At 38.6% G+C, this 22,124-nt stretch overlaps 1 protein-coding gene across 6 annotated transcripts in view; it reads left to right on the forward strand.

Moving 5' to 3' along the window:
• CBFB (core-binding factor subunit beta) overlaps positions 1-22,124 on the forward strand; it is a 43,413-nt gene that overhangs the window by 15,851 nt on the left and 5,438 nt on the right. For 3 of the 6 annotated variants that reach the window (XM_074913533.1, XM_074913529.1, XM_074913534.1), the window contains 2 exons: positions 6,788-6,904; positions 12,530-12,625. In XM_074913533.1, coding sequence (XP_074769634.1) covers positions 6,788-6,904; positions 12,530-12,625 — 213 coding nt within the window. Of the gene's footprint in view, positions 1-6,787; positions 6,905-12,529; positions 12,657-22,124 lie in introns of all 6 variants that reach the window. The other 3 variants (XM_074913532.1, XM_074913531.1, XM_074913535.1) reach the window with 2 other exon arrangements.

Below are 22,124 nucleotides of genomic sequence, written 5' to 3' on the forward strand. Positions count from 1 at the left end.
CCTGTGCTCAGCTGTTTTTACTTGTTGCTGTTAAAATTCTAGTAAAGGCTGTTAGCAATTCATGGGCTATTTTGTATTTCAGCAAATTCTTTTCTTCAAGATATTTTGTTCCTCATGGTTGGTTAATTTGTATTTCCACTGCTTTTTGTAATCTTAAAACACTGTGGTATGAAAGACTGCATTTAGAACTTTTTATTTTCTTTTTTTTTCTAAGCATAAGAGTCTAGATTGAGACTCTTAGCAAGCATGCTGCTTTGTTGATACTTCTGGTTTTGCTTGAGGAATCGACTTCTGTCATAGCTGATGAAATAGAGTAACTCTATTTCATTTTGAATGTTAAACGTTCTTCCTAGAAATTCTTCTTGTGTTCCGTAAAAACTAATACCTGGGTGGTTGTGTTATGGTCTGTTTGTCTTTCTTGGGTGGGTGTTACAGCATGTGTAGGTAATGTAGAGCAAAGAAAACTGAAAAGTTGAAATGGTCTTTTTCCAAAGACTGTTTCAGGCACTACAGCAGCCTGGTCATTCTTGATCTTGCCAGCCTCTTTTCAAATTATTGACACGGTCTGAAGCTGCAAGTGAAATGTCCTTGTGCAGTCACGAAAAGGAGGAGCTGCAGGGACGGGGCACAGGCAGAGAGCACTGAGGGGTGTGCTGTGCCCACCGCCGAGTCCCTGGGCAGCCCGGCCGCTCTGGCCAGCACTTGCCTGGAAGACCCATGCAGGCAACCACTTGTGGACCAGCAAGGGCCCATCATCAGTGAGGCGATACAGTTGTGACGTAAGTGCCACCCCTGAGAAACTTTGAGCTGTATTCATCTTGAAAGCCACAGTTGGGTCATCCATGTACAACTGTTTAGGAAAGACTCTTGTTTTGTCAGGAAGTATAGTTTCCTTTGTATCTTTACAGAATAGTATAAGGTTTAAATTTTAACAAAATCTCATTTTCATGTAGTGGAAGCTATTTCAAGATGCAGCTTTCAAAATAACTTAGAAAACATTTTCTTTTTGTGTTTAAATGAAGAATAATAATATGCTTTGAGGCATGAGACAGGAGGATTGATCTAAATTTGTTGGATTTTTGAGCTCTTATGATTTGTAGTGATGTGTCTATTTTTTCCAAGATTAAAAGCACTAAGAAGTCTATTTCACTCATAGTGACTTTCTAAATGGGATTCTTTCCAACTGTTTCATTCCCTGTTAAAACTGTTATAAGGATTTTGTTTCAGAATTCAACTTAAAGTCTGATAAATGCTATAAACTCTGCCCACAACTTGGTTCTTTGTTAGTTTCTTTTAAAATGAGTGATCGATATCTGAACATGTAGTCTGATGCCTTGTTTGGAGTTGTCAGCTTTTGCTGTAACTTCAGTTGTTGTTACACTAACGAAGGTACTATTCTGTACCCCAAATAATTGAGAATTTTAGTATCTAAGTTTTGTTGCGAAGTTTTAGAAAAGCTTTTTTCTTTTGCTTCATAGATTGCTTCCTTCCATGCTTTGCCCCCTTTCTGAAAGCCAGGCTAGTGACCCTTCTCTGATATATGAAAATGAATGTTGGTATTTGAGGGAGACGGGACTGAGTCAACTTCACAGTTCAGAACAGTCATGCCAAATCTGAATGACAAGACTGCTCCATTTTATTTATGAAAATGTATATATACTCCTTTCAGATTTCTGTTAAAGGAAACAGTTGAATACATAATTTCCTATTTGAATAGGTAGCGTCCTTTTACTCAGTGTATGCAGACCATGTGGAGAAGCTGAAATGATGAGGTTAGCTTTAACCAATTTAACATCTTTTTTACTTGGCGTAAGCGTTTACAGTTTTTTCATTCTAAGGGGTCAGTGTTTCATGTATGAAGTCACTGGGGAGACTGCTGTTTAAATATTTAAAAGTGGGGTATGATTCAGGAGAAGGTGGATCAGAACTGGGACATACGTACTTGGCTGGACCAAGAGAGAGGCAGCTTGTGTGAGCAGTTATGAATGGGCAGATGTGTGTGTGATGAGGCAGAGGGTGAGTCAGAACTGAGCCGCTTTGAAAGAATGCGTTTTGCTCCAGTGTGCTGGGAAAATGAAAACAGAAGGGAGGGGACTGCACCACTTCACTGGGGACTGGTGTTTCCTGGGGGGGTGAAGTTGGTCTCCTCGGTGGCAGTGGCTGTTGTGAGCGTGCTGATTCATTAGTCAGTGGGTGGTGAGAGCTGTGTGCAATCTCTGGGGGAGGAAATGGCTTGGTTGCTTTAGGGAGAAGGAACATTTTCTGTAACTGCAGGATGTGTGGATGGAGCATATAGATAGTGTATCTGTAGCACATCAGTTAAATACCCTGGTGTTGTGCGATAAGGATTTACTAGAGAACTAAAATAGGATATGAAACTGAGGTTTTGAGTCTTGTACTCAAGTAAAGCAGCTTTTTTTAAAGTCATTGAGAATTGTCCTCTGTCTGCTTCACTATATTCAAATCAAGTTTTTTTTTTTTAAAATATGATCGAACAGTTGTTCCAGGAACCAAGTCCCTACCTGTTTTTAACAGTTAAACTCCCAGTTAGTTGGGGTTTGAGAGGGTTGCTCATTTAAATGCAGATGAAAAGGAATAACAGATTAGTTGAAAGAGTGAAAAAAGGAAGATGAGATACACTATATATTGAAGGTGTGGCACAGAGGTCTTTGAGATCAAGCCAGCTGGTAGGCCAAGAAAGCACAAACACAGCTCAACAACTTTGAGCTTAACATGCAGCACCTTCTCAAGTTTATGTGTCTTTATGGTGCTGTTTATCCTCCATCCGGATAATCTGTCAGGAGATAAGACTGTTTACTCTTGCTGGTGGTTCAGTCCACAAGCAGAATATTTGTTGTAACACTAAAAGCCTGTTTCTGGTGTAAAAGTAACATGCCTACTTTTTTTTTGTTTAAAAAATTCTAATGCTACTTTGATTTGTAGTAGGAGTTTGAAATGGAAGATGTAGTTTGAGGTGAAATGAAACTTTTGTTCAGGTGGCTGTTATATAAAAATTCAACTGGTATAAGCTAGTAAAAATTGCAGATTTTGGTATGCGACAGTCTGCCTAGGTCTCAGAATCTAACAAACTAGTTTTGGGTGTGCCAGTGTGTGGAAAATGAGGGTGCAGAATGTGGGAAAATTTACTCTCCTCCTTCAGCATGTGTCTAATAATTCTTAACTTACACAACCATCTACTGCCACTATCAGAAAAGCCATACCTCATTTGGTTTATAGAATGGGCTATACTATAAAAAGAGGCAGCTGTGTAATATATCTTGTCCTCATCTATGTCCCTATGATGGTGTTTCTTTATGTAGTATTACATTCATCCACTGAATATGAAGTTGGTAGTTGCCTGGCTTCCAGCCCCTTCTTCCTTCCTACAGCTCACTAGTGCTTTTTACCTAAGTGTCTGAGTTTTTTAAGACTGACTTCCAGATTTTGTTATGAAAAGCACCTGGAGGTGTGGGGAGGGTTTATAAAATTATATAAATGTGGTTAATCTGGGGTTAGTAACAAAACCTTGAAAAAGTTATCCTAACAAAGATGTCTGTTTATCTACTCTGAATCAAATTGTATAGCTCAGTAATATTAAGGAGGGAAGTTGGGGTCTTTACAGAAGTAATGTGCCTTTGCTCTCTTGCTGTGACTGTCTTTAAGACAATTTTCAGAATAGAGAATTCTGAAAGGTTTTAAGAGACAACTTAGTGTTGGCTTCTAAGGTGCCGTAACAGATCATGTGCTCATAGACAGGAACAGTAATTTATTAATAATTCTGTTAAGTCTGGAAATTGAAAGGGAACCAGCATGGCTTTATCTGAAAAGAAGGAAACGATGTGGTTAAACGGTTTTGGCTACAGTCTTAAGTGGTTTCCATTCTCCAGAAAGAGGAGAAGGGAGAAAAGGAGTCTAAATTCCTTTCTCTAAAATAAAGGAAAAAGCACCAGTGTGCTTTATTGTGTGTTTTAATGAGAGAAAAGTTCCTGCATAAGCACATGTGGTTTCAATATGAATTATATTAAATTTGAATGATTATATAGTAATTTCAAATATCTTGCTAAGGAATTAATCCTTTCAGAGGTGAAAGAAGTTTATTATCTGAGTTTTGAAGACCAACTGAATCCAGTGGTGTAAGGCTTTAAGGGCTCTGATTCAGGGGCAAGGGCAGAGCCCTTTATCTCCAAAGGTCAGGCTGGATGCCAGTGGTTCACAAGCTGCTTTGTCAGCAGCTCAGCTGTTGGTCAGTGTGCTTAGGGCAGATAGTAGACATCAGTAATCACATCGGCTCTGTCAACTTGTTTCCCTTTTCCCTTTTGACTTCTGAAGACTTTCACAGAATTTCCAGCACCGCTCAGGCTTCCAGGTGAGCGCAGAGCATTGGATTTCAAGTACTGAGCCCTCAGCAGCTCTGTCTGAGCTACCTCCTGTTTGCACTGAGCTACGAAGTTTGCATGTAATGCGCTAGCAGCTGCAGTGACCAAGGCAGCTGAACAGCTGCTGAAACAAGGCAGTTAGCAGCAGCGTGAGATTCCTTGTCAGAGAAACAACTTCTCTCAAAGAAACAACTTCTTTCAATACTGTTCTTCTGGACAACTTGAAAAGTTAGGTTTTGTCATCTGTGGGAAGTCCTATGTAACTTTTGATGTCCCAGGCTTTTGTTGTGGGCCAGAAGGATAGGGGAGGCTAGGTGGAAGGTAAACCCTAGATGAAGATCAACGAAATGCTCGTTTACTTCTGCAAAAAGTAACTAGTATTAACCATTTTACAGAACCATAGTTAGGTTAGGCTGCTTCTTTTTCTTTTGAATTATTCTGCATTGTTCTTAAAGAGAATGATTTTTTGATTCTAACAGCCTCTTTAACTGCCTTTCACTTCTAAACTAATTAAATGCATCTACTAAATTGATGGTGTGTACTTCATTTATTTCTTGTGAGATGAATGAAGACTGCTGAAAGGGAGTAATGTTGTATTTCATATATTTGAAATGATTAAGCTCAAAATGAGGGCTGTGGGGGAGGTGGTTTCCTGGTAGTCCATGTCTTACTCATGCTGTTTCTGACGCCTCTGCTTGCAAGGGCTGTTGACCGGTAGATCTGCACCCTGCATAGTGTGCTGTCATCACGGAAGACATAGGTGTGATTACTTGCATAGCTAGTCTATGAATACAAGGGCAGAAAACCAGTCTGCTCTTCTTAATGGAGACCCTGCAGTAGGAGAGCTGATATGAAGATTGTTTGAATTAACCTTTACTTCTTCATTTTTGTGCTACTGCATATCATTACTACTGCATATCATACTAATTAAAACTTCTAGAGCATGTCACTTCACACTGAAATGTGTTAAGTTATAAAAATCAAGCTCAGATCAAATGTGTATTTTTCTCTGGCAAATAATGTTACTTGTTTAACAGCTGGTTTCATGTTATTGGTTCCCTTTCTTCCACATATGGATTGCCTTTAATGTTGTTCAGTGCTTAATTTTACCAGGACAGCCTTTGCATAAGGCAGGCGTACCTTCCTCCTGTATCTCTAAGCCTTTTCTCTTTCTGCTTAAGCGACCTTAGCTGATAAGTGTGGAACTGAGCAAGTAGGCACAGTTGGAGTGCTTTGAAATGTGCTATAGCACTAAACATCAATTATACTTTGAGGATTTGCCAGAGGATGAATTTAGAACTATTAGAAGAGGTGCTGTGTGGAAATTTCACTACCTAGCTGGGCCACTTCTGAAGACTGAAAAGGCTTGGCAGGATTTTGAATGTCTAGGCAGTCTTTAAATCTGAAGTGGATGCAGGCCTGTGTGCATGGTTTGTCTCTCTGGCAATTCAACGTGGACAAACTTCTGTGAGGGGTTTTGACTTGCCAAGTAGGCTGAAATAGCTACTGATGGTTGATTTTTCTTTACAGTTCAGGTAATTTTGCTGTGAATTTGGGTGGTTTGTTTGGTTTTGTTTTTTTAAGGCTGATATAAGGTGTCAAACTCATTTAATGTTGTTTGCTGCTTTTTAAATTTCCTGTGTGGAGATTAATCTCTGGTCTTTAGAAGAGGAAATACTTCTGCTTTAAATCACCGTATCATCTACCATTATCTAGATGTAGGGCCTTAAGCTCATGTATTATTCCTTGCTGTAGTTCAAGGCACTGTGCATGTTGATGCTGTAGATGGGTTTTGATCATCTGGTGCTGCTTCTTTTGAAGAGCCTTTCATAAGTGCTAGAATAGACACAGGAAGACTTTCTTATTTTTATCATGGTGTGTATATATATAGTGTATTTTACTAAACTCTGACTAGTCTGTAACTTTGAGGAGGTCTGAAACTGGTGGTTGTTCTTTGTTGGAAGAGCTTGTATTGGGGAAAATACAGTGCTGCTTGAGAGTAGGAAAGCATGTGTTCGTTTAACCATTTAAATGTGCTGTAAAGGATCCTCTCTGGCAGCATGCCACTTTCTTTGTGACACAAAGGTAAGCTGACAAGAAAAACAGTTACTTTAACTGAAAGCAGTAACAGAATTCTAACCAAATCCTGGTGCATGCCAGTTTATGAAATAAGAACACAGCTTAAATTTATTCCATCCAGTACAGTAGGCAAAAGTTACAGCACTCACTTGATTAAAGTGAATTCTTGGAAAGGAGGCAGGAGAAGCTGTTAAGTGGAGTCTCGTGTTACCAGCTGGTTTGGATGTTCTTCTAAGAATACATATAGAAGCTTCCTGCATCAGTATTTTCATTGTGCAGGCATGTGTGTAAATGCTTTCAAACTCATAGCATGTGCTTTGCTTTTATTTCAGGTGTACTTGAAGGCACCTATGATTCTTAATGGTGTCTGTGTAATCTGGAAAGGCTGGATAGATCTACAGAGACTGGATGGTATGGGCTGCCTGGAGTTTGATGAAGAGAGAGCACAGGTAAGAGTCTGCCCATGGTCACTGTGCCTTAGACACTTGTTTGTTTTTCTGGAAAAAAGCATGCAGGCAGGTCGTGATCCCACATTCTAATCTGCTTGTTTTCTGCCTTCAGGTACAAATTCCAAAGAAAACTTACAGTATAGAATTTCAGAAATACATGATTGTAGCTAAACTAGTGTTTAATTAGGTCAGAATATTAGGGGCAGGAGTCCCCTGTAGTTCACCACTTTGAGTGGTTTAGCAGTGTTAGCATGCTACCAAGTAGTAAATCCTTAAGTATTTGAAAAGCTTGTAACAATTCAACTGGCAAATATCTTCTAGCTGCTTAGGGTGGTTGGGTTTCTTTTAAGTAGCTTTTTGTTTTATTACATCTGTGGGGGGGAGAATGAATAGGACTTTTTCATTTGCTCTCTAGCAGTGGTAGACTCTGCTCTCTTAAGGTATGGCAGCTTTTGAGTGCTTATTTCCTATCTACCTACTTCCTACCAGCAAAGTGACTGTCTAGTAGATGAATCTTTGGACATGCACAAGAACATAGTAAACACAGAGGGAATTACTTTTCAAGTGTATTTTACAAGGTTCACTTACACAGCTGTAGGGTTCCATAATTTAGTGAGACTTGAAACAGATCTTTTCTTTTAAGATGTAGCTTGGTAGCAGAGCTACTTGACTGGTATTGAAAGCTGCTGCACCAGGTTTGTGCAGGCTTCCACACAGATTACCTGTCTCTGCAGTGGACAGTAAATTGGATGTAGTAACACCAGTTACCAGAGTTATGATTTACAATCGATATTTTGTGGTGAACTCAGCAGTTAATTTCTGTAGTGTGATAATTTATAAATGTTAGAACTATATGAAGGCATGGTCCAAAATACTTCTGCGTACAAGGGTTTGTTAAGCATGCAGATAAAAGAAGGATGAGCAATTTCCTACAGCCTTTTTTTTCCTACCCAAGTTCTGTATTGGTAGTCCAGCAAAAGATTCTTAATAATTTTCTTCTAACCTCTCTCTGAAGACTTCTTTCACCCAAGACCATCATGACTTCCCCTAACATTTCTGGAAGCTTAATTCACTTTGAACTACTGTTCAATGTCTCCTAAATGGTAACTCCATCTTTTTCATCTTGATATCACAATAAAATTGGAGCTTTCTTTATCTCCTTCCTTTTGTTCCCTTAAATTCAGGGACCCAAAGCAAGTCACTTGTAAATAAATGAACTGGTTTGTGTGGCACTGGTGATTCCATTTTCTTAGTTACACCTTGTGTATATCATACATATGGGTGATTTTTGCAAAAACTTAATATAGTCAGATAAACTGTTTTTCCAAATTACCTTTACTTTTTCTTTGTGTCCTTTGGGGAGTTGCTTCTGGCAGTTGTGTACTATAACTTATTTAAAGGATGGTTTTTCTGTTTTCACCATATGCCTCATTCTCAGTCCTCCATTCCTTGGGACTTCCCTTTTAGTCATTCTGCAGCCACAGTTGGTCACTACGTAACAAGTAGGAACTTTTCGATTCCACCTACGTGCCAGGAGCACTCCTCTATTCCAGGCATGCAGAACTGGAGGGCTTATTGATTAATTTGTTTCTGTTTGTATTCAAATCAAATTTTACATGAAGATATATATAGTTGCAAGGTTTGGGGTGCCTTGCCTCTCCCTAACTTACGAAACCAATTTTCACATTAATGAGATCATGTTCTTGTGACTGTGTTCTGGGTTAAATAGAAAATACTTTGTGTCAAAATAGTGTCTTTGGAAAAGACAGGGCCCTGCGTTCTTTCTTCAGGATGCCTAGAAAGAGAGGTTATGCTGTTCTAAGAATAGTCCTGCCACCTTTCATTAATTGATGAGAAAAGCCACAGAACCAAGCTTTTACTTGAATGCTGGCTACCCTTCACTGTGGCATTCATTTTTTCCAAAGCTGGATGTTGGCATTTTGAGCTAGCTATGTTCCTGTTGCAGCAGTGTGTTCTCTGGAAAGAGAGTATCTGCTGTAGACTCCATTGATTAGAAAGCCTTTAGAATATAATGGCTTACACAGCAAGGTCAAATCCAGACCCCTGAGGACTGCAAGATAGATCCCGAGGTTCTTGATATATGACTGTTAAGTTTGATACATAATACTAAGTCACATGACTTCTGAACTGACAGGAGACTGTTTTGAATGTGTACTCAGACGATACTGTCACTCTTTTCTGAAATTGGATAGTTCCTGAAAGAAGTGGGCACCCTTCCAAAAAGGAAGGTGGTCAAGTGACCTGTGGGTTCAATTTTTATCTTTTGAATTTCCCAATAAATGTTTTTGCATGCTCTTGGATTATTTTAGTTTCCTGATGTGCATATGCTGTCTTAACTAAACTTCAGAATTCCTTTTTGTTGTCTTCAGAAAGTGATTCTGCACTGAGCATGTGATTTTTTTTTTTTTTTTTTTTTTTTTTTTTTTGGTGAGGGGACATATGCATGCTGTCAGGTGTTGGTGCTTTCTTGAGTTTTGCGTACAGGGGTGCTGAGTTGGAGGTATTACACACTGTGGATCTACAGAGATGTGTTTGCACTCAGTTACAGATTGTTATTTGTTTTCAGCGTGTGCTTCTCAGCGGTTACAGGGAGGTCATTGGTCAGTTTATTTGCTGCAGTAGTAGTACCTAAGAGTTCCCAGTGTCATAAGGCACTATACAGACACAGAAGTAGCTGCACCCTTGTATTTGTTGGATTTGTAAACATTAGGGCAGTCTCTTAAATTCTTCATTTTCCTTTTTCCTCTATCTGTCACTTTGCTTCCTTTTTCAAAACTGTTTTAGTATTGCTAGTGGCAGTTGACCTAACTGCTGACTTTGATCCCAGAATAACACTGATATCAGTGTGGGTTTAAGAGCCTTGTGCTATGCAGTGTAGTGCCTGTGGTACCCACTGTCTTTTGTCATAAGAGGTACTATTGGCGTTCGTGCTCCCCCATACACACCCATTACTCCTGTTTTCTGAAAGGCTTGCTTTGTAGAAAGGTAATGCTCTTGTATTTTCCTCTCTCTTACCGCTTCTTACTAACAAATACTGGGATTGGATAAAATGTTTCTTTGCTGTCACACTTCGGAAATTATACTACCCTTCACCAGGTCAAAAAATATTTTAGTAACAAAGTACTTTAATTGTAACTTTTAGCATTCTTTCTATTTAATTCATCAGCCTATTAATGTTGTACTACTAATCGGTCTTACTTTTTGTTACTGGAGGCCCTGATTCAGCTGCTGCTTCAGATTCAGTGGACTTAACACACACAAAGCTCTACATACGTGCTTGAATATCTTCCCTGTTTGGGCCTGAAATTTCTCTGGGTTTGATACTTACCTTGAGTGTTACTGAAAGACTGTTTTTGTCTTCAGTGCTATGGTATCTCTTTTATAATACAGCATTCTTGCTGTGTAGATTTGGTAGTTAGAAAGAGTTGTTATCACAAACTCTTTTCCTACCAGACTCCCCGGGAGAGGATGCGTATGAGTGGGGGTATGTTTAAGGTTCTGTTTTTGTTTTTCTGGGTTGGGGGGTTTATTTTGTTCTGTTCTCATGTTGATGTGGCTTATGTTTTGCTATTCTTTTCCTTAGTAGACTTATACCAGGAGCATTTTTATTGATTATAACTAAGATGGACAGATGATTGAGTCTCATACAGCTGAATTAGCTAAGCTATAATTACTAGATTTGAGTGACATATGAAAAAAAACCTGTTACATTCCTGTTGTACAAGGTTCTGAGATACTTGTTATTTCCTCTTACAATACATCACCAGGTGTACAGCAGAATTTTTTGGTTTTTACTTAAATAAGTTTTGATAACTTCCCCCCCAGCCCAGACATTAGTAAACCAGTGTTTCAGCTGTGAACAAGTGTTCATTCTGGGTGTCAACATACTGATTCTTTTCCTATAAATTTTTCTGAGTTAATTCTGGTTATGACAGTTTCTTTAAAGTATGCTGGCTGAGGCTGTATGTTAGCCTTTTATTTCATGACCACTCTAAATGATGGTAAAATGCAAAAATTTTTTATAAAAAAATCTGCTTTCGTTCAAGTCTGTTTAAGAAAGAAAAAGAGGGTAATAAAGACATACATAGCTTTTTAAAATTAGAAATAAGACAGCCATCCTGGAGTCATCTGGGAGACAAGCTTATCTATTTTATATCTATCTCTCTGCATTATTAAGAACAAACTTAACTTTCCACTGTCTGACCTTGGTTGCTAGGTATTGCATGAACATTAAGATAAAGGGTCAAATTCTACTCTTAAAAATAGTACGTAGTGTTAAAATGTTATCTTAGTGGCAGCTTTAAACATTGCCTTTCAACATAGCTTTCTGGGGACCTGGCTGTGTGGAGTTATTGATTGACAGATGTTTGTATTTAACTGTGTTAGGCCACGAGGGGCACTCATTCACATCATTTCACAAAGTAGCTTCAGGGTGCACAATTGTGCTGACGGCAAAAAAAGCAATTTAACATTCTCTCAGATGAGTGATGCTTTATCTTAAATTAAAAAATTAATGCACTTAATCCCTTGATATATTAAAACTTAGTTGGGCTCTCAACATGTTTATGTCCTCTAACAGTCAAGGTTAGGATTTTTTTTTAAATTATCAGCTTGAAAATAACATTTATGTATATGTGGGAATCGTAAGCAGAGTTAGCAGTAATTATAGCTGAGGAGGGAGAAACAATATCTCTTATTTGTGCAGCCTCTTTAGACTTGACTCCTTCATTCTGAAGATTTTAAAATTCTAGTGGGGAACAGAGCCATCTGTTTTCATTCTAAGCAAATTATGTGCTAAAAGGTGTCTCTAAGAGAAATAATTTGTAAGCCAGTTAATAAAGGCTTACATATTAATAACACTTTATTTAAAACATTTTTCTAATAGAAAATATGGTTTGAAGAAAATTTTTTTGAGAGTTAATTTATTAAATCTGTTCTAGTGCATAAGCCATTGTTGAAAATAGTGGGGCTGTTGAAAACCTGCAGGTTTCTTCTGCATCGTGTGGGAATGTGTACAAATTAGTGGAGGGATGACTTCTGCTTTGCGCTTTCTTACGCATCTAAATTTAAGTGATACGTATGGATTATGAATGTTCATACTGATGAGCCTTTGGCAGCTTTTGGTAGAATGAAGGATTTATTTGGTTTGTAACTTAGGTAATACTTTTTAAAAATTAAATACAATTAAATTACTGTTATTTATATCACGATGCTAGTGAACTCTTATCTAGATATACCTGTGAATACTGTCTTCAAAATTACTTTTATAAGGAGACTAAAATGTATTGCTTCTCTCTAACTTTTGAGAATTCCTAGCTTTTAAAAAAACAGCAGCATTTTAAACTACTTTGGAAAAGCAGTTCTCCTTTGAAAATATATTTCAGTAGTAGCTGCATTGCAGCTTTGGTTATCTCTAGTGCAGTGATGAAGGTAAGTATTATTTCATTAATCTATATTGGCATTTGCTGGAACTCATCAATAATCTAGCAGATTCTGTAGGTCATACTTGTCTTTGCTGCAAAGTGATCCCTAATATTCAGAAGAAATGTGATCTGGTAGAAATGAGGGTAGCCTTTTGTGTCACTCTGTCATCTGGTTTGGTAGCAGGAGGATGCATTGGCACAACAAGCCTTTGAAGAAGCTCGGCGAAGAACTCGTGAATTCGAGGATAGAGACAGGTCTCATCGGGAGGAAATGGAGGTGAGGGTTTCACAGCTGCTGTCAGTAACTGGTTAGTACTTTCCCAAAACTTTAGATTGTTTCCATTTATTTGTCTGTTTGTACAATGTTGTGTGTTTTCTGTTTGTACAATGTTGTGTATTTTGTTTGCTGTTCGATGTTGTCTTAAAAATTGTAAAATGCATTGTTTTTAACTCTCGTAAAATTAATTTGAAGTTTTGATAAGAAATCTGATTTTATCCTTTTTTCCTTTCTGTAGATGGCCTTTTCTGTGAATACTTAAGGATACATTTGTTCACAGAGCTGCCATGTCTCTCTCAGCCAATGCTTTAATAGCAGAGATAGGGATCTTTTGCCCCATGCGCTTCTCATGAGCACAGGAAAGTTTTCAGGAGCTTTCGGCACATATTTTGTAGTTCGCTATGTCATGTTGTGGGAAATGTTGCCAGTGAATTTAATCAGATGCCACAGTCTACTTTCTTGTACAGGCTAGTTCTATTTTCCTCTTACCTTTTTCTTACTGGCGTGGAATATTACTCTTCTCTATTTCACTGGAGTAGTTTCCCTGTCTTGTTATTTGCTTCTCTAGGGCCCCACAGTCTTGAATCTTACTCTTTCCTGATGGAGCAGAAATTACTGGGATCAAGAAAAGAGGAGCCAGAAAAGGGAATGGAAACCAGCTGCTCAGAGATGTCAGAAAGGCAAGAGCTGTAAGAGGATGAGTAATGCATAAAGAGAGTTGGCAAGTTAAGGCAGGCTGTAGGTCAGGCAGAGAATAAGGAGAAAACAAAACCACTTTGAATTTCTTTCCCTTACTAACTCAGTTTCCTACCCCCTGCTTCATCAGTACAGCCTGACTTTACTATAAACAAATGTGATCATTCTGCTACTTCTCAGGTTTTTAGTAAATTTGATTATTGTTATTGCTAAACTACTTTTCTGGCATTCTGACTGATAATTGAGATAATTAGGCAAACTTTCTTTCCTTCCAAGTACAATTGGAAGACACCTGGAATGAGAGTGGAAAGGCAGATGCAGAGACTAATCTCCCTTACTTTGAAGGGATGGCTGGTGTGCGTTTCCTTGTAAACACTGATGTAGCCAGGTCAGATGTCAGCTGTAGCAAAGGTAAAATCCTTGCCTTGGAGGCCTTGCTTACCACTGGATCCTTGGAGCAAGAGCTAGATTATCTGAATCCTTCGGTCTTGGTCACAGCATAGCTGGAACCTGCTTCTGAGTTCAGTTCAAAAGGAAGCTGTTCATGAAGATCTATGGCAGCCTGCTCTAATTTTAACAACAAGGTAGGAACTTTAAGCCTAGCCTTATGTCCTTGGCTTAAGTTTACTTCAGGCTTTTCTTGATTTAATTTACTTTGCCCTTCTTTCCCCACCCCAGTTACTACAGAGAAGCAGCCATGTGCTTCCTGAATGCTGAAGGTTAAACAAGAACGAGGCTTCCTGAAATAACTTCTGGAGTTCTGTGAGACTTACGCTTTCCTCCAAGTATAGAAAACACTTGTTTGCAGCTAGGATGGGCAAAAACTCTCAGTTAACAGTGAGACTGAGGTAGTATCAAGCATCTGGGGCTTCATGACAGACATCAAAATTTGTGTCACTGAGACACAAAAAGCAACACCCCTGGCCAGCTGCAGGAGCTGGGTGCGATAACTTGTGAAACAACTCCTGTTTTTAATAAGGCAGTTGTTATTAAATGATGTCCCTATTAGCTGCCAGTACCCATTTTCTCTTAAAACAGCAATGGTCATTGTCCCAATTCCAAAGCACTGGTGTAGGTCACCTACAGAAAGGAAGAAAAGGAAAAATTGGTGACTTGAAATATGTATGAAAAACATTGTCAAAAGGTGCTTCAAATTTAATGTGATGTCAAATACAGGTTTTTAATAATTGCAATACATTATTATGCATGCTCTGTTTTTTATTTTACTGTATGTTTAATGTGTGTAACAAGAGATCTTTGCCTCAAGTTCTATAATAGGTTTTTACATTTTGCTTTTTCATTTGTGTGTTTGGGGGAAGATGTCCTGGCCACATATCCAGAATGTTTACAGATGAGCTTTTGCACTCTGGATCTCAGGACTGCATAGAAATCAGGATCTCTTGGGGTGGGGCAGGAGAGAGAGCAAAGATAGGCTTACAGTGCATTCCTGAGGAGGAATCAGGTTTCCAAACCATTCATTGTTTCCCTGACTTTCACTTCAGTTCTGTTCTAATGCAGCATTTGGGCAGAATCAAATGAACAAATGAGTAAGCACTTGCATAAGGTGCTCATGATCACCATACAGAATTCTCGATAAAAGGTAATGCATAAATGTGCATTCCCATATTTGTTGTGTTTATGGCCTGTATCAAATCTTCCACTCCTTGCGTGTTCAGTCAGCTTGGAAATACGTTTTGTACCCTTCTGATGATTGCACTGCTGACAGTTACAACAACGCTAGTCCGAACTGCATTGTGTACTATTTGTGTAATTTCAATAGGTCAAATAGTATCTTTGGTTGCACTACAGAGATGGTACATGAAGTTTATTATGAGGCAGCTAGGAAAGGTGGGTTCTAAGTGTGAGTGAGTTTTTGTGTGTTACACTACACACAGATGAAGATCGCCTCAGCATAATCTCTTTGATATTGATACACCTTTCATTATTACTAAAACTTAAAACTTTTCTTTCCTGATAAGCTTGGCATGGGGCAATAAGACTCAGAATTGCCAGACCTGGAACAGGATCTCATCAGTGTTAATGATTGTTTTAGGAATTGCAACACTGTATAAAATCAGGATTTTTCAGACAGTAGAATTACAGCTGAAATGCCTTTAATAGAGACCAGATTCTACTTCAGTGGGGGAAGGAGGGGGAATCCTGCAATATTCCACCCACTCCTACCCAAAACAGAGGCGCCAGCTCTTTTGGAAACATTTATCCACCCAAAGCCTGGCAGCATATGAAAATGATCAGATTCAGTTCTTTATTTATACAGCTTTCTGTGTAGAAAAGATTCCGTATTCTAAGTCTCTCTGTAGACATTTAAAACAAAGGGGCATATCCTTGCCTAGGGGTGATCAGTGAAGGTTGTTGAAAACAGCTCAAATGGCTTGATTAGATTGGTGATACTTTGAAGGGGGGGAGAGGTTGGAAGTGCAGTAACAATTTAGGAAGAACTGCTATACTAATTTTCAAAAAAAACCCCAACCAATGAAAAAACACCACCCAAAAAACCCTGTCAGAGTGCTGTCAGGTTTGTCTGCCTTCCTTTCACCACATAGTATCCCCTACATTGATGACTTCAGTAGGACAACAGATCTTTATTTTAATGAACATAGTCTTTGCATCTGAGGGCAGAATCAGTAGTGATTGGCAGGTTGTGCTTGAATTTCCAGAAGTGATCATATTTTTGTGCAATTACAGCACTCCTCTCATGTAAATAGGGTGTGAGTGGATGTAGTATTTCATTGAAGTTTTTAAGTGCCTCTGAGCTGAACTGTGTTCTGTTATATTTTTTAACATATCTTGTATTCAAAACTGAAGCTGCTTTGGGGTTTTTCTGTCGACTGATGTAGCTTGGTCACATCAGATACCACAAATCCTGCCTCAGTGTTCAGGATTCTTATGTTTCAAGGATGCTTTTGAAGTCAGTGAGTGTTTTTAATTAATGCTTTCAAAATTAATAATGTATTCCAATGGCTTTCACTTTTATGAAAACATTGGAATGCCGAGACAGTAAATGTTTAGTGGTACCCATAAAGACAGACCTTATCCCCAGGTAAAGACTATTGTAAATGATTATATGAAGCTTCGTAAGTTTAGGAACACTGAGCTACTTGTCAAACTTGGGCTATTTAATGGCTTTATACCAGTTGAAGGCAAAGTTCTCTTACTGTGAGCAAGTGCCATGCGTTGGGGGACTCCATCCAAGACCATAACTTTAGGGGTGTGTGCTGGAACTGATGCCATTGAACAGCTACCTGAACTTGCAGTATGGGTGTGTTTCCCTTTGCCAGACTGGTAGAAGAGGGTGAGGAGACTAAAAAGATATCAGTGAGGCAGATGCTTAATTTTTCACTCTATCACTTTGTGTCTTGGTTGAGTCAGCTCTAGTGTTTTCTTCTGTTTGGTTTCAGTGTGAATGATCAGAATTCAGTGTCAGGATAAGTGTTCTGCAGAAATGACTGAGGTTGCTGTCTAGATGTGCTTGCATCTTCCAGTAAAAAATTTTCCTTTTTATTCAGTATTCTGGCCATAGTAGCATGATGCAGAATGTGTTAAACTGTTCAGAATGACTTTGAGAGATGTAAACAGCCCCCAGTTGGTGAAATTAGAGTACACTGAAAGTAACGGCCTGTGTTCAGTACAGAAACACAGCGAGCAGGTGTCTCTTGTCAGCTCTTCACTGGAGCAGAAGGTACAAAGTGGCTTTTCAAGGGGATGGATAAAGAGAAGAGGCTATCTTGTGTGTTGCTGTGTGCAGTAGTTGGGTTTTTTTTGTGAAGGTTTGTTTTGTATAGGCAAACTATAACTTCGGAATTGAAGTGATCTATTTGAGTGTGGAGTTTGTTACTTTGAGCTTAGCTAAGGATGTTGTTCTGATTGCTTTACTTGGGGGTGATCTCAGTTTTCCAATGTAATTTGTTCAACTGGCTTTTTTAAATGTCATATTTTTCTATTTTGTGTTTATTTCCCATGTTACTGCCATGCTCTTTATTTTAGCAACACTGAGTAAAGAGGCAGAGTGGTTTGCTCTTCCCTGAAACAGTCTCCTCTAGGAGTCTGTCTGTTTGTGGTCTTGTGCTAAATATAAATTACATTAATGGCTAAGTAGAGCCATTTTAGGAAACTGCATGAAATTCCCATTTTAAAACCCTTCATTTTGCTGAAAAAAAGCCAAAACTGCTTCAAAACTTGTTTGTTTTAGGAGAAATCCCTCTCAATACAAAGAACCAAAAAACCCCCACCAACCCTACCCTTTAAAAACTGCCAAAGTAAAATTTTTCCTAAATCTTAAATACTCAGTCCTGCCCTAAGTTTCTATACACCTTTGCTGTTTGTTGGGAATTAAGAGTTGAGAAAGGAGGTGTATTTAATTTAATTGTGCTGAAGTTGTGAACTCTTAGAAGACAGGATTTTGCTACAGAAATGTAAACAGCTCACAATTGTATCAAAATCACATAGTAGGACTACTATTCTTCTAAGGTTATAGACAGTGAAGTTATTCTCCATTCTTTTTTTTAAAAAGAATAATTTAAGATGAAATTACTAGTGTAAATAAATGCTCTAACTAATTTTAAGTATTTCTGTCAAATGGAAGAAAATACAATATTACAGTAAGGGGTTTTTTGTTTGGTGTTTTTTTCTTAAGCAAATTATCTGATTTATTTAAGACTTTTTTCTCAAAAATTAATCTGGAATGGCTTTAATTACTACTTATTGTATATACTCTCCAAACTGACAGTGATACAAAAATAGCAACCTTTAATACAGCTTTTTGGATGTGAAGGAAACACAAACTGTTAATTCTTCATATGCAGTGGGTAGTGCAGAGTTGGTATATGCTCGCGTGTGTGTATATGAGTATATATATGTGATTTGTTTATATTCAGGATGAATACAACATCATTTAGAAAAACGTATTAAAGTATGTGTGTGAACATGCATTGCCTCAAAAGGGTCTACAATGCGAGTACAGTACAAGCAGGCCAGTAATGTTATGGCTGGATTGCTTCACAGGAACTTTAAATAGCTGGCATTTGTGTAAAAAAAGCTATGGAATGCATATATCAGGAAAACAATTCGTGCTGTACAGAATCAATGCTGACTAGTACAGAGGAGATCAATCTTGCAAATCAGGGAATACTGTAATATAAGCATCTTCTTTCAGTCAATGGAAGGTTAGAAAGGGGCTGAGCAACAGAGGAATACTGTCTGGAGGCAATCAATATTAATTATAAATTTATAACCTTTATACCAGCCTTCAAACAATACTTTCTGAAAGGGAGCATTTCAAGCTTTTTTTCCCTTGGAGAAGCAGTTTCATACACAAGTAAAAATTTTAGTCTTCTTGAAGCTCTTAAGAGCTATACTCTTGCCATGCTTTTTCCTTTCTTGGATTGCTGTTACTTTAGTCCAGTTTCCAATGTGGTGTACCAGAATCTGTAGCCTCATAATAGCTTTTAAACAAAGATGCAACCGTTGCAAAGATTTCAGGCAAGGGAGCGCATCAGGGTTGGTAAGCAAATTATGCTGCTTGTTGGCCTGGTCATGCTCTGAAGCTCTCTCGCAGCTCATTGTGGGAGAGCAGACTCAGCATATAACACAATTGATGTATGTTTTCAGTGAAGAGTACTCTGTTCCTAGGAAGTAGATTGTTGGAAGCTTGAAATGAAATCTTGATGGAGGTGGGAGCTAAATGATTTTTATCTGTGGTCTTTGTCAAGAAAATTGTTTGTTTTGACTCTCAGTGAGCTTGAAAGGCAACTGGAATTTAAAAAAGCAGTGGGTATAGAGTTTGTACCATTAATCATTCTACAAGGACTTTAGTCTAACATCCTGATCTTTTAATAATTTGAGAAACTGTTTTCATTATTTGCATAATTTAAGTGGTGCTTGACATTATAATTAAGAAAGGTAAAGGCTACTTTTTCCCTTGTTTGAGTGAACAGGAGAGGTGATTGCAAAGTAGATGTTATGGCCAGCAAACAGAGCAACTCCAGAGACTGGATCTAGGCTACAGAGTCTCATGCCGATAGCTACATCTGTTAGGAATGTGGTAAAAATCATATCCCCTACTGATTGCCAGCAGCTTTTAGACACAGTATGTAATAATGATGGGGTCGCCTTCCTGCTGTTGCTAAAGTTGTTCTGAGAAGTGAAGATTGAGAGGGAGAGTCTCTTTTCAAGCCCCTGCTTCATCAGGCTGTAACTGTGACCAAAGAAGTTCTAGTATATATAAACTGTCATTCTTACTATACTGCAGTGGCCTGGTTTTGCTAAATTTTGTTCTGAGAAGGCTGTTTGCCTGCTGCTGCTCTTCCGTTGAGTGAGGGTAACTGAAGTGGAGGCATGCCCAGCATTTTAGCCATGTTCATGTCTCTACGGGAGAGGCTGTTATTAACCAGCAGCTCGGAGAAGAGCTTTCGGTTTGTTGCTTTTCTTGATGTGGGTCTGCCTCAGCAGGACTAATGTGGAGGTGTGCGTGATTGTAACTGGTCATTTTTCTGAATATTGCTCTCTTTATTTCCGGGTTTTTTTTGTTTGGGTGTTTGCTCTTTTCCTGTGGTTGTATGCTTTTTAGAAATGTATCTGCAGTGTATTCTCAGGTTTGTCAACCTCCTGAAAAGGATAAAAAAAAACCCCACCACCAGTCCTAAGAGAATCCAAATGTTCACTGTTTAGTTTTTCCTAACACAGCCTGATTTTTCACTTATTTAGTAAATTATAGATGACAGATGCCAAGGCACATAACGCATCTGCGCTGGCTGTTTCAGCACTGTGGAGCTGCCAGAATACAATTAAAGAATTGCAGTGGAGTTGTCCATGGAGAGACTTTATTTTGGCTACATTTTGTGACAGCCCTTCTTCAAATTATCTCCTCCTTCCTTCCCTCCTCTTCACCAGTGTCCCAAGTTATATATGCAGTGTATATTGTTGGGTTTATGATTTCACTGCCTAGTATTCAGAGGTCCCAATTTTGCCTGCTGTTTTTTAAGTGATTCATCAAAAAGGAGGGCCATCTTCATGGCAACCCTGTCCATCCTTACTAAATTTACCTCCAGCATTCCCAGTTCTGCTTTCTCACAGCTATCGTGTAAACCACACAGTGGGACTGTATTATCTTTTCCTGATGAACTCATTTGGTAAAAGGAGTTGGTTTCCTTAGGTATGTCAGAGGCCTCTGAATGTGCACAGGAAGGGGGTAGTTACAGATTCTCCCTCAAAGCCAGCTTAAGGAGCTTTATTGGCACTGTTGAAAGCAGAGTCAGCTTCAGCAAAGGTCAGAATTGAGTGACCAGAGGAGGAGGAGGATGGTGTCTGACTGTCTTGGTTGCTAGAACAACTGCTTGTGTGCCACCATCTGTTATTCTTGAGTATTTTTTTCTTAAGTGCCTGAGTAACAGATGTAAATGCTCTATGATCGTTGTCCAACAGTCATAACTATCCAATTTATTAAGAAAATTAATATAATGCAGATATTACTGCATCATGCTCTTGATGTGACTTGTAGCCCATACCAGTTAGCCTATATTTAGGCTTGGGAAGAGCTCAGAGATCACAGGATTGAAGAGAGCATAGGTGTAAGAGCATTTCAGGGGATACTTTTTGTGTTTGTTTGCCCTCAAGTCAAAATTATTTTGTTAGTAACTTTTCTGTTGTTTGTTAGTATGTTACTACCCCTATGGTATTAGCATTATGAGTTCAGCATGAATAAATCTAGAATAGTGTGTTACAGGAAGCTTTGAAATGTTTTTTGCCAGATAGGTTCCTGCAGTTCTTTCAGTTGGTCATCATACCATCTCCAGCGTTAGAGGTTTTAAATGGCTTGTGGCCAGTTACAATTCCTTCCGTATTGCAGAAGATTTGCATGGTTTCGTGTGCTGAAAGCTGAGTGCGAAGTATTTTTGGATATTGAAACTCCCTATGTGTCCATTGCATTAACTATTTAATTTCAGGATATTTGGAAGAAAACTGGCAGTGTTGGTTAAAATACATACATTTTTAGGAAAATTACAACTACGGTGGGAGCTGTGTACTATTTACAAGTTTTTCCTGCAAGCAAATATTTGTTATCCTTTCACTAAGTAGCAGATGAATAAGATTGGAAGTAGTGCACCTTCAAACTTAAAATCAGCATTTGACTGAAAACTGAAATATGCTGAGATAAGATGAATAACTACTGTTTTCTCATGACTCATTACGTATGACTCATGGCAGAGTATTCCATTTCCCAATGGCAAAGATAGATGCATCTTTCTTAATTGAAGTAAGTCTCCTTAATCTTTGAGAAGCTGAGCTCATTATTCACTGAGAGTAATTCTGATGCTTCTGCATGGCGTCATAAAGTATGCAAATACTGCAATTCAGAGGATTGATTAGCTGTGCTGAGAGTAAGGGACCCCAAGTTGAGAGAATTCTGGAAATTGCCATTTTACATCTATAAAAGGAAACTTCTAGCTTCCTGTAATAGACTGAGGAGAACTACCAGATACTACCATACTGGTATTCACACTCCTGCAAGTAGTGTTAAGGATCTTGTGGCATTTCTTGTGAAAGTTGTATTTTGCCCCTTGTCAGTGGACAAAAATATCACCCAATGCCTGATGCTCTGCAGTGTGCTTGCTGTCTACATACAGGGTGATTTCTCCTGTCTTTTGAGTGTTTTTTATTTTTTAGATGCATATGGTGCTTTTGCTTCCCCCCCCCCCCCCCCCCCCCCCCCCCAGCATGTAAAGCACAGTTGTAGTTGTAAGCTACTGTGCACTTGTGCCTTGGCCGGGTGGTGACTGTTAGAACA

Source organism: Athene noctua, chromosome 9, assembly GCF_965140245.1.
Source record: "Athene noctua chromosome 9, bAthNoc1.hap1.1, whole genome shotgun sequence".
Classification (NCBI taxonomy): Eukaryota; Metazoa; Chordata; class Aves; order Strigiformes; family Strigidae; genus Athene; species Athene noctua.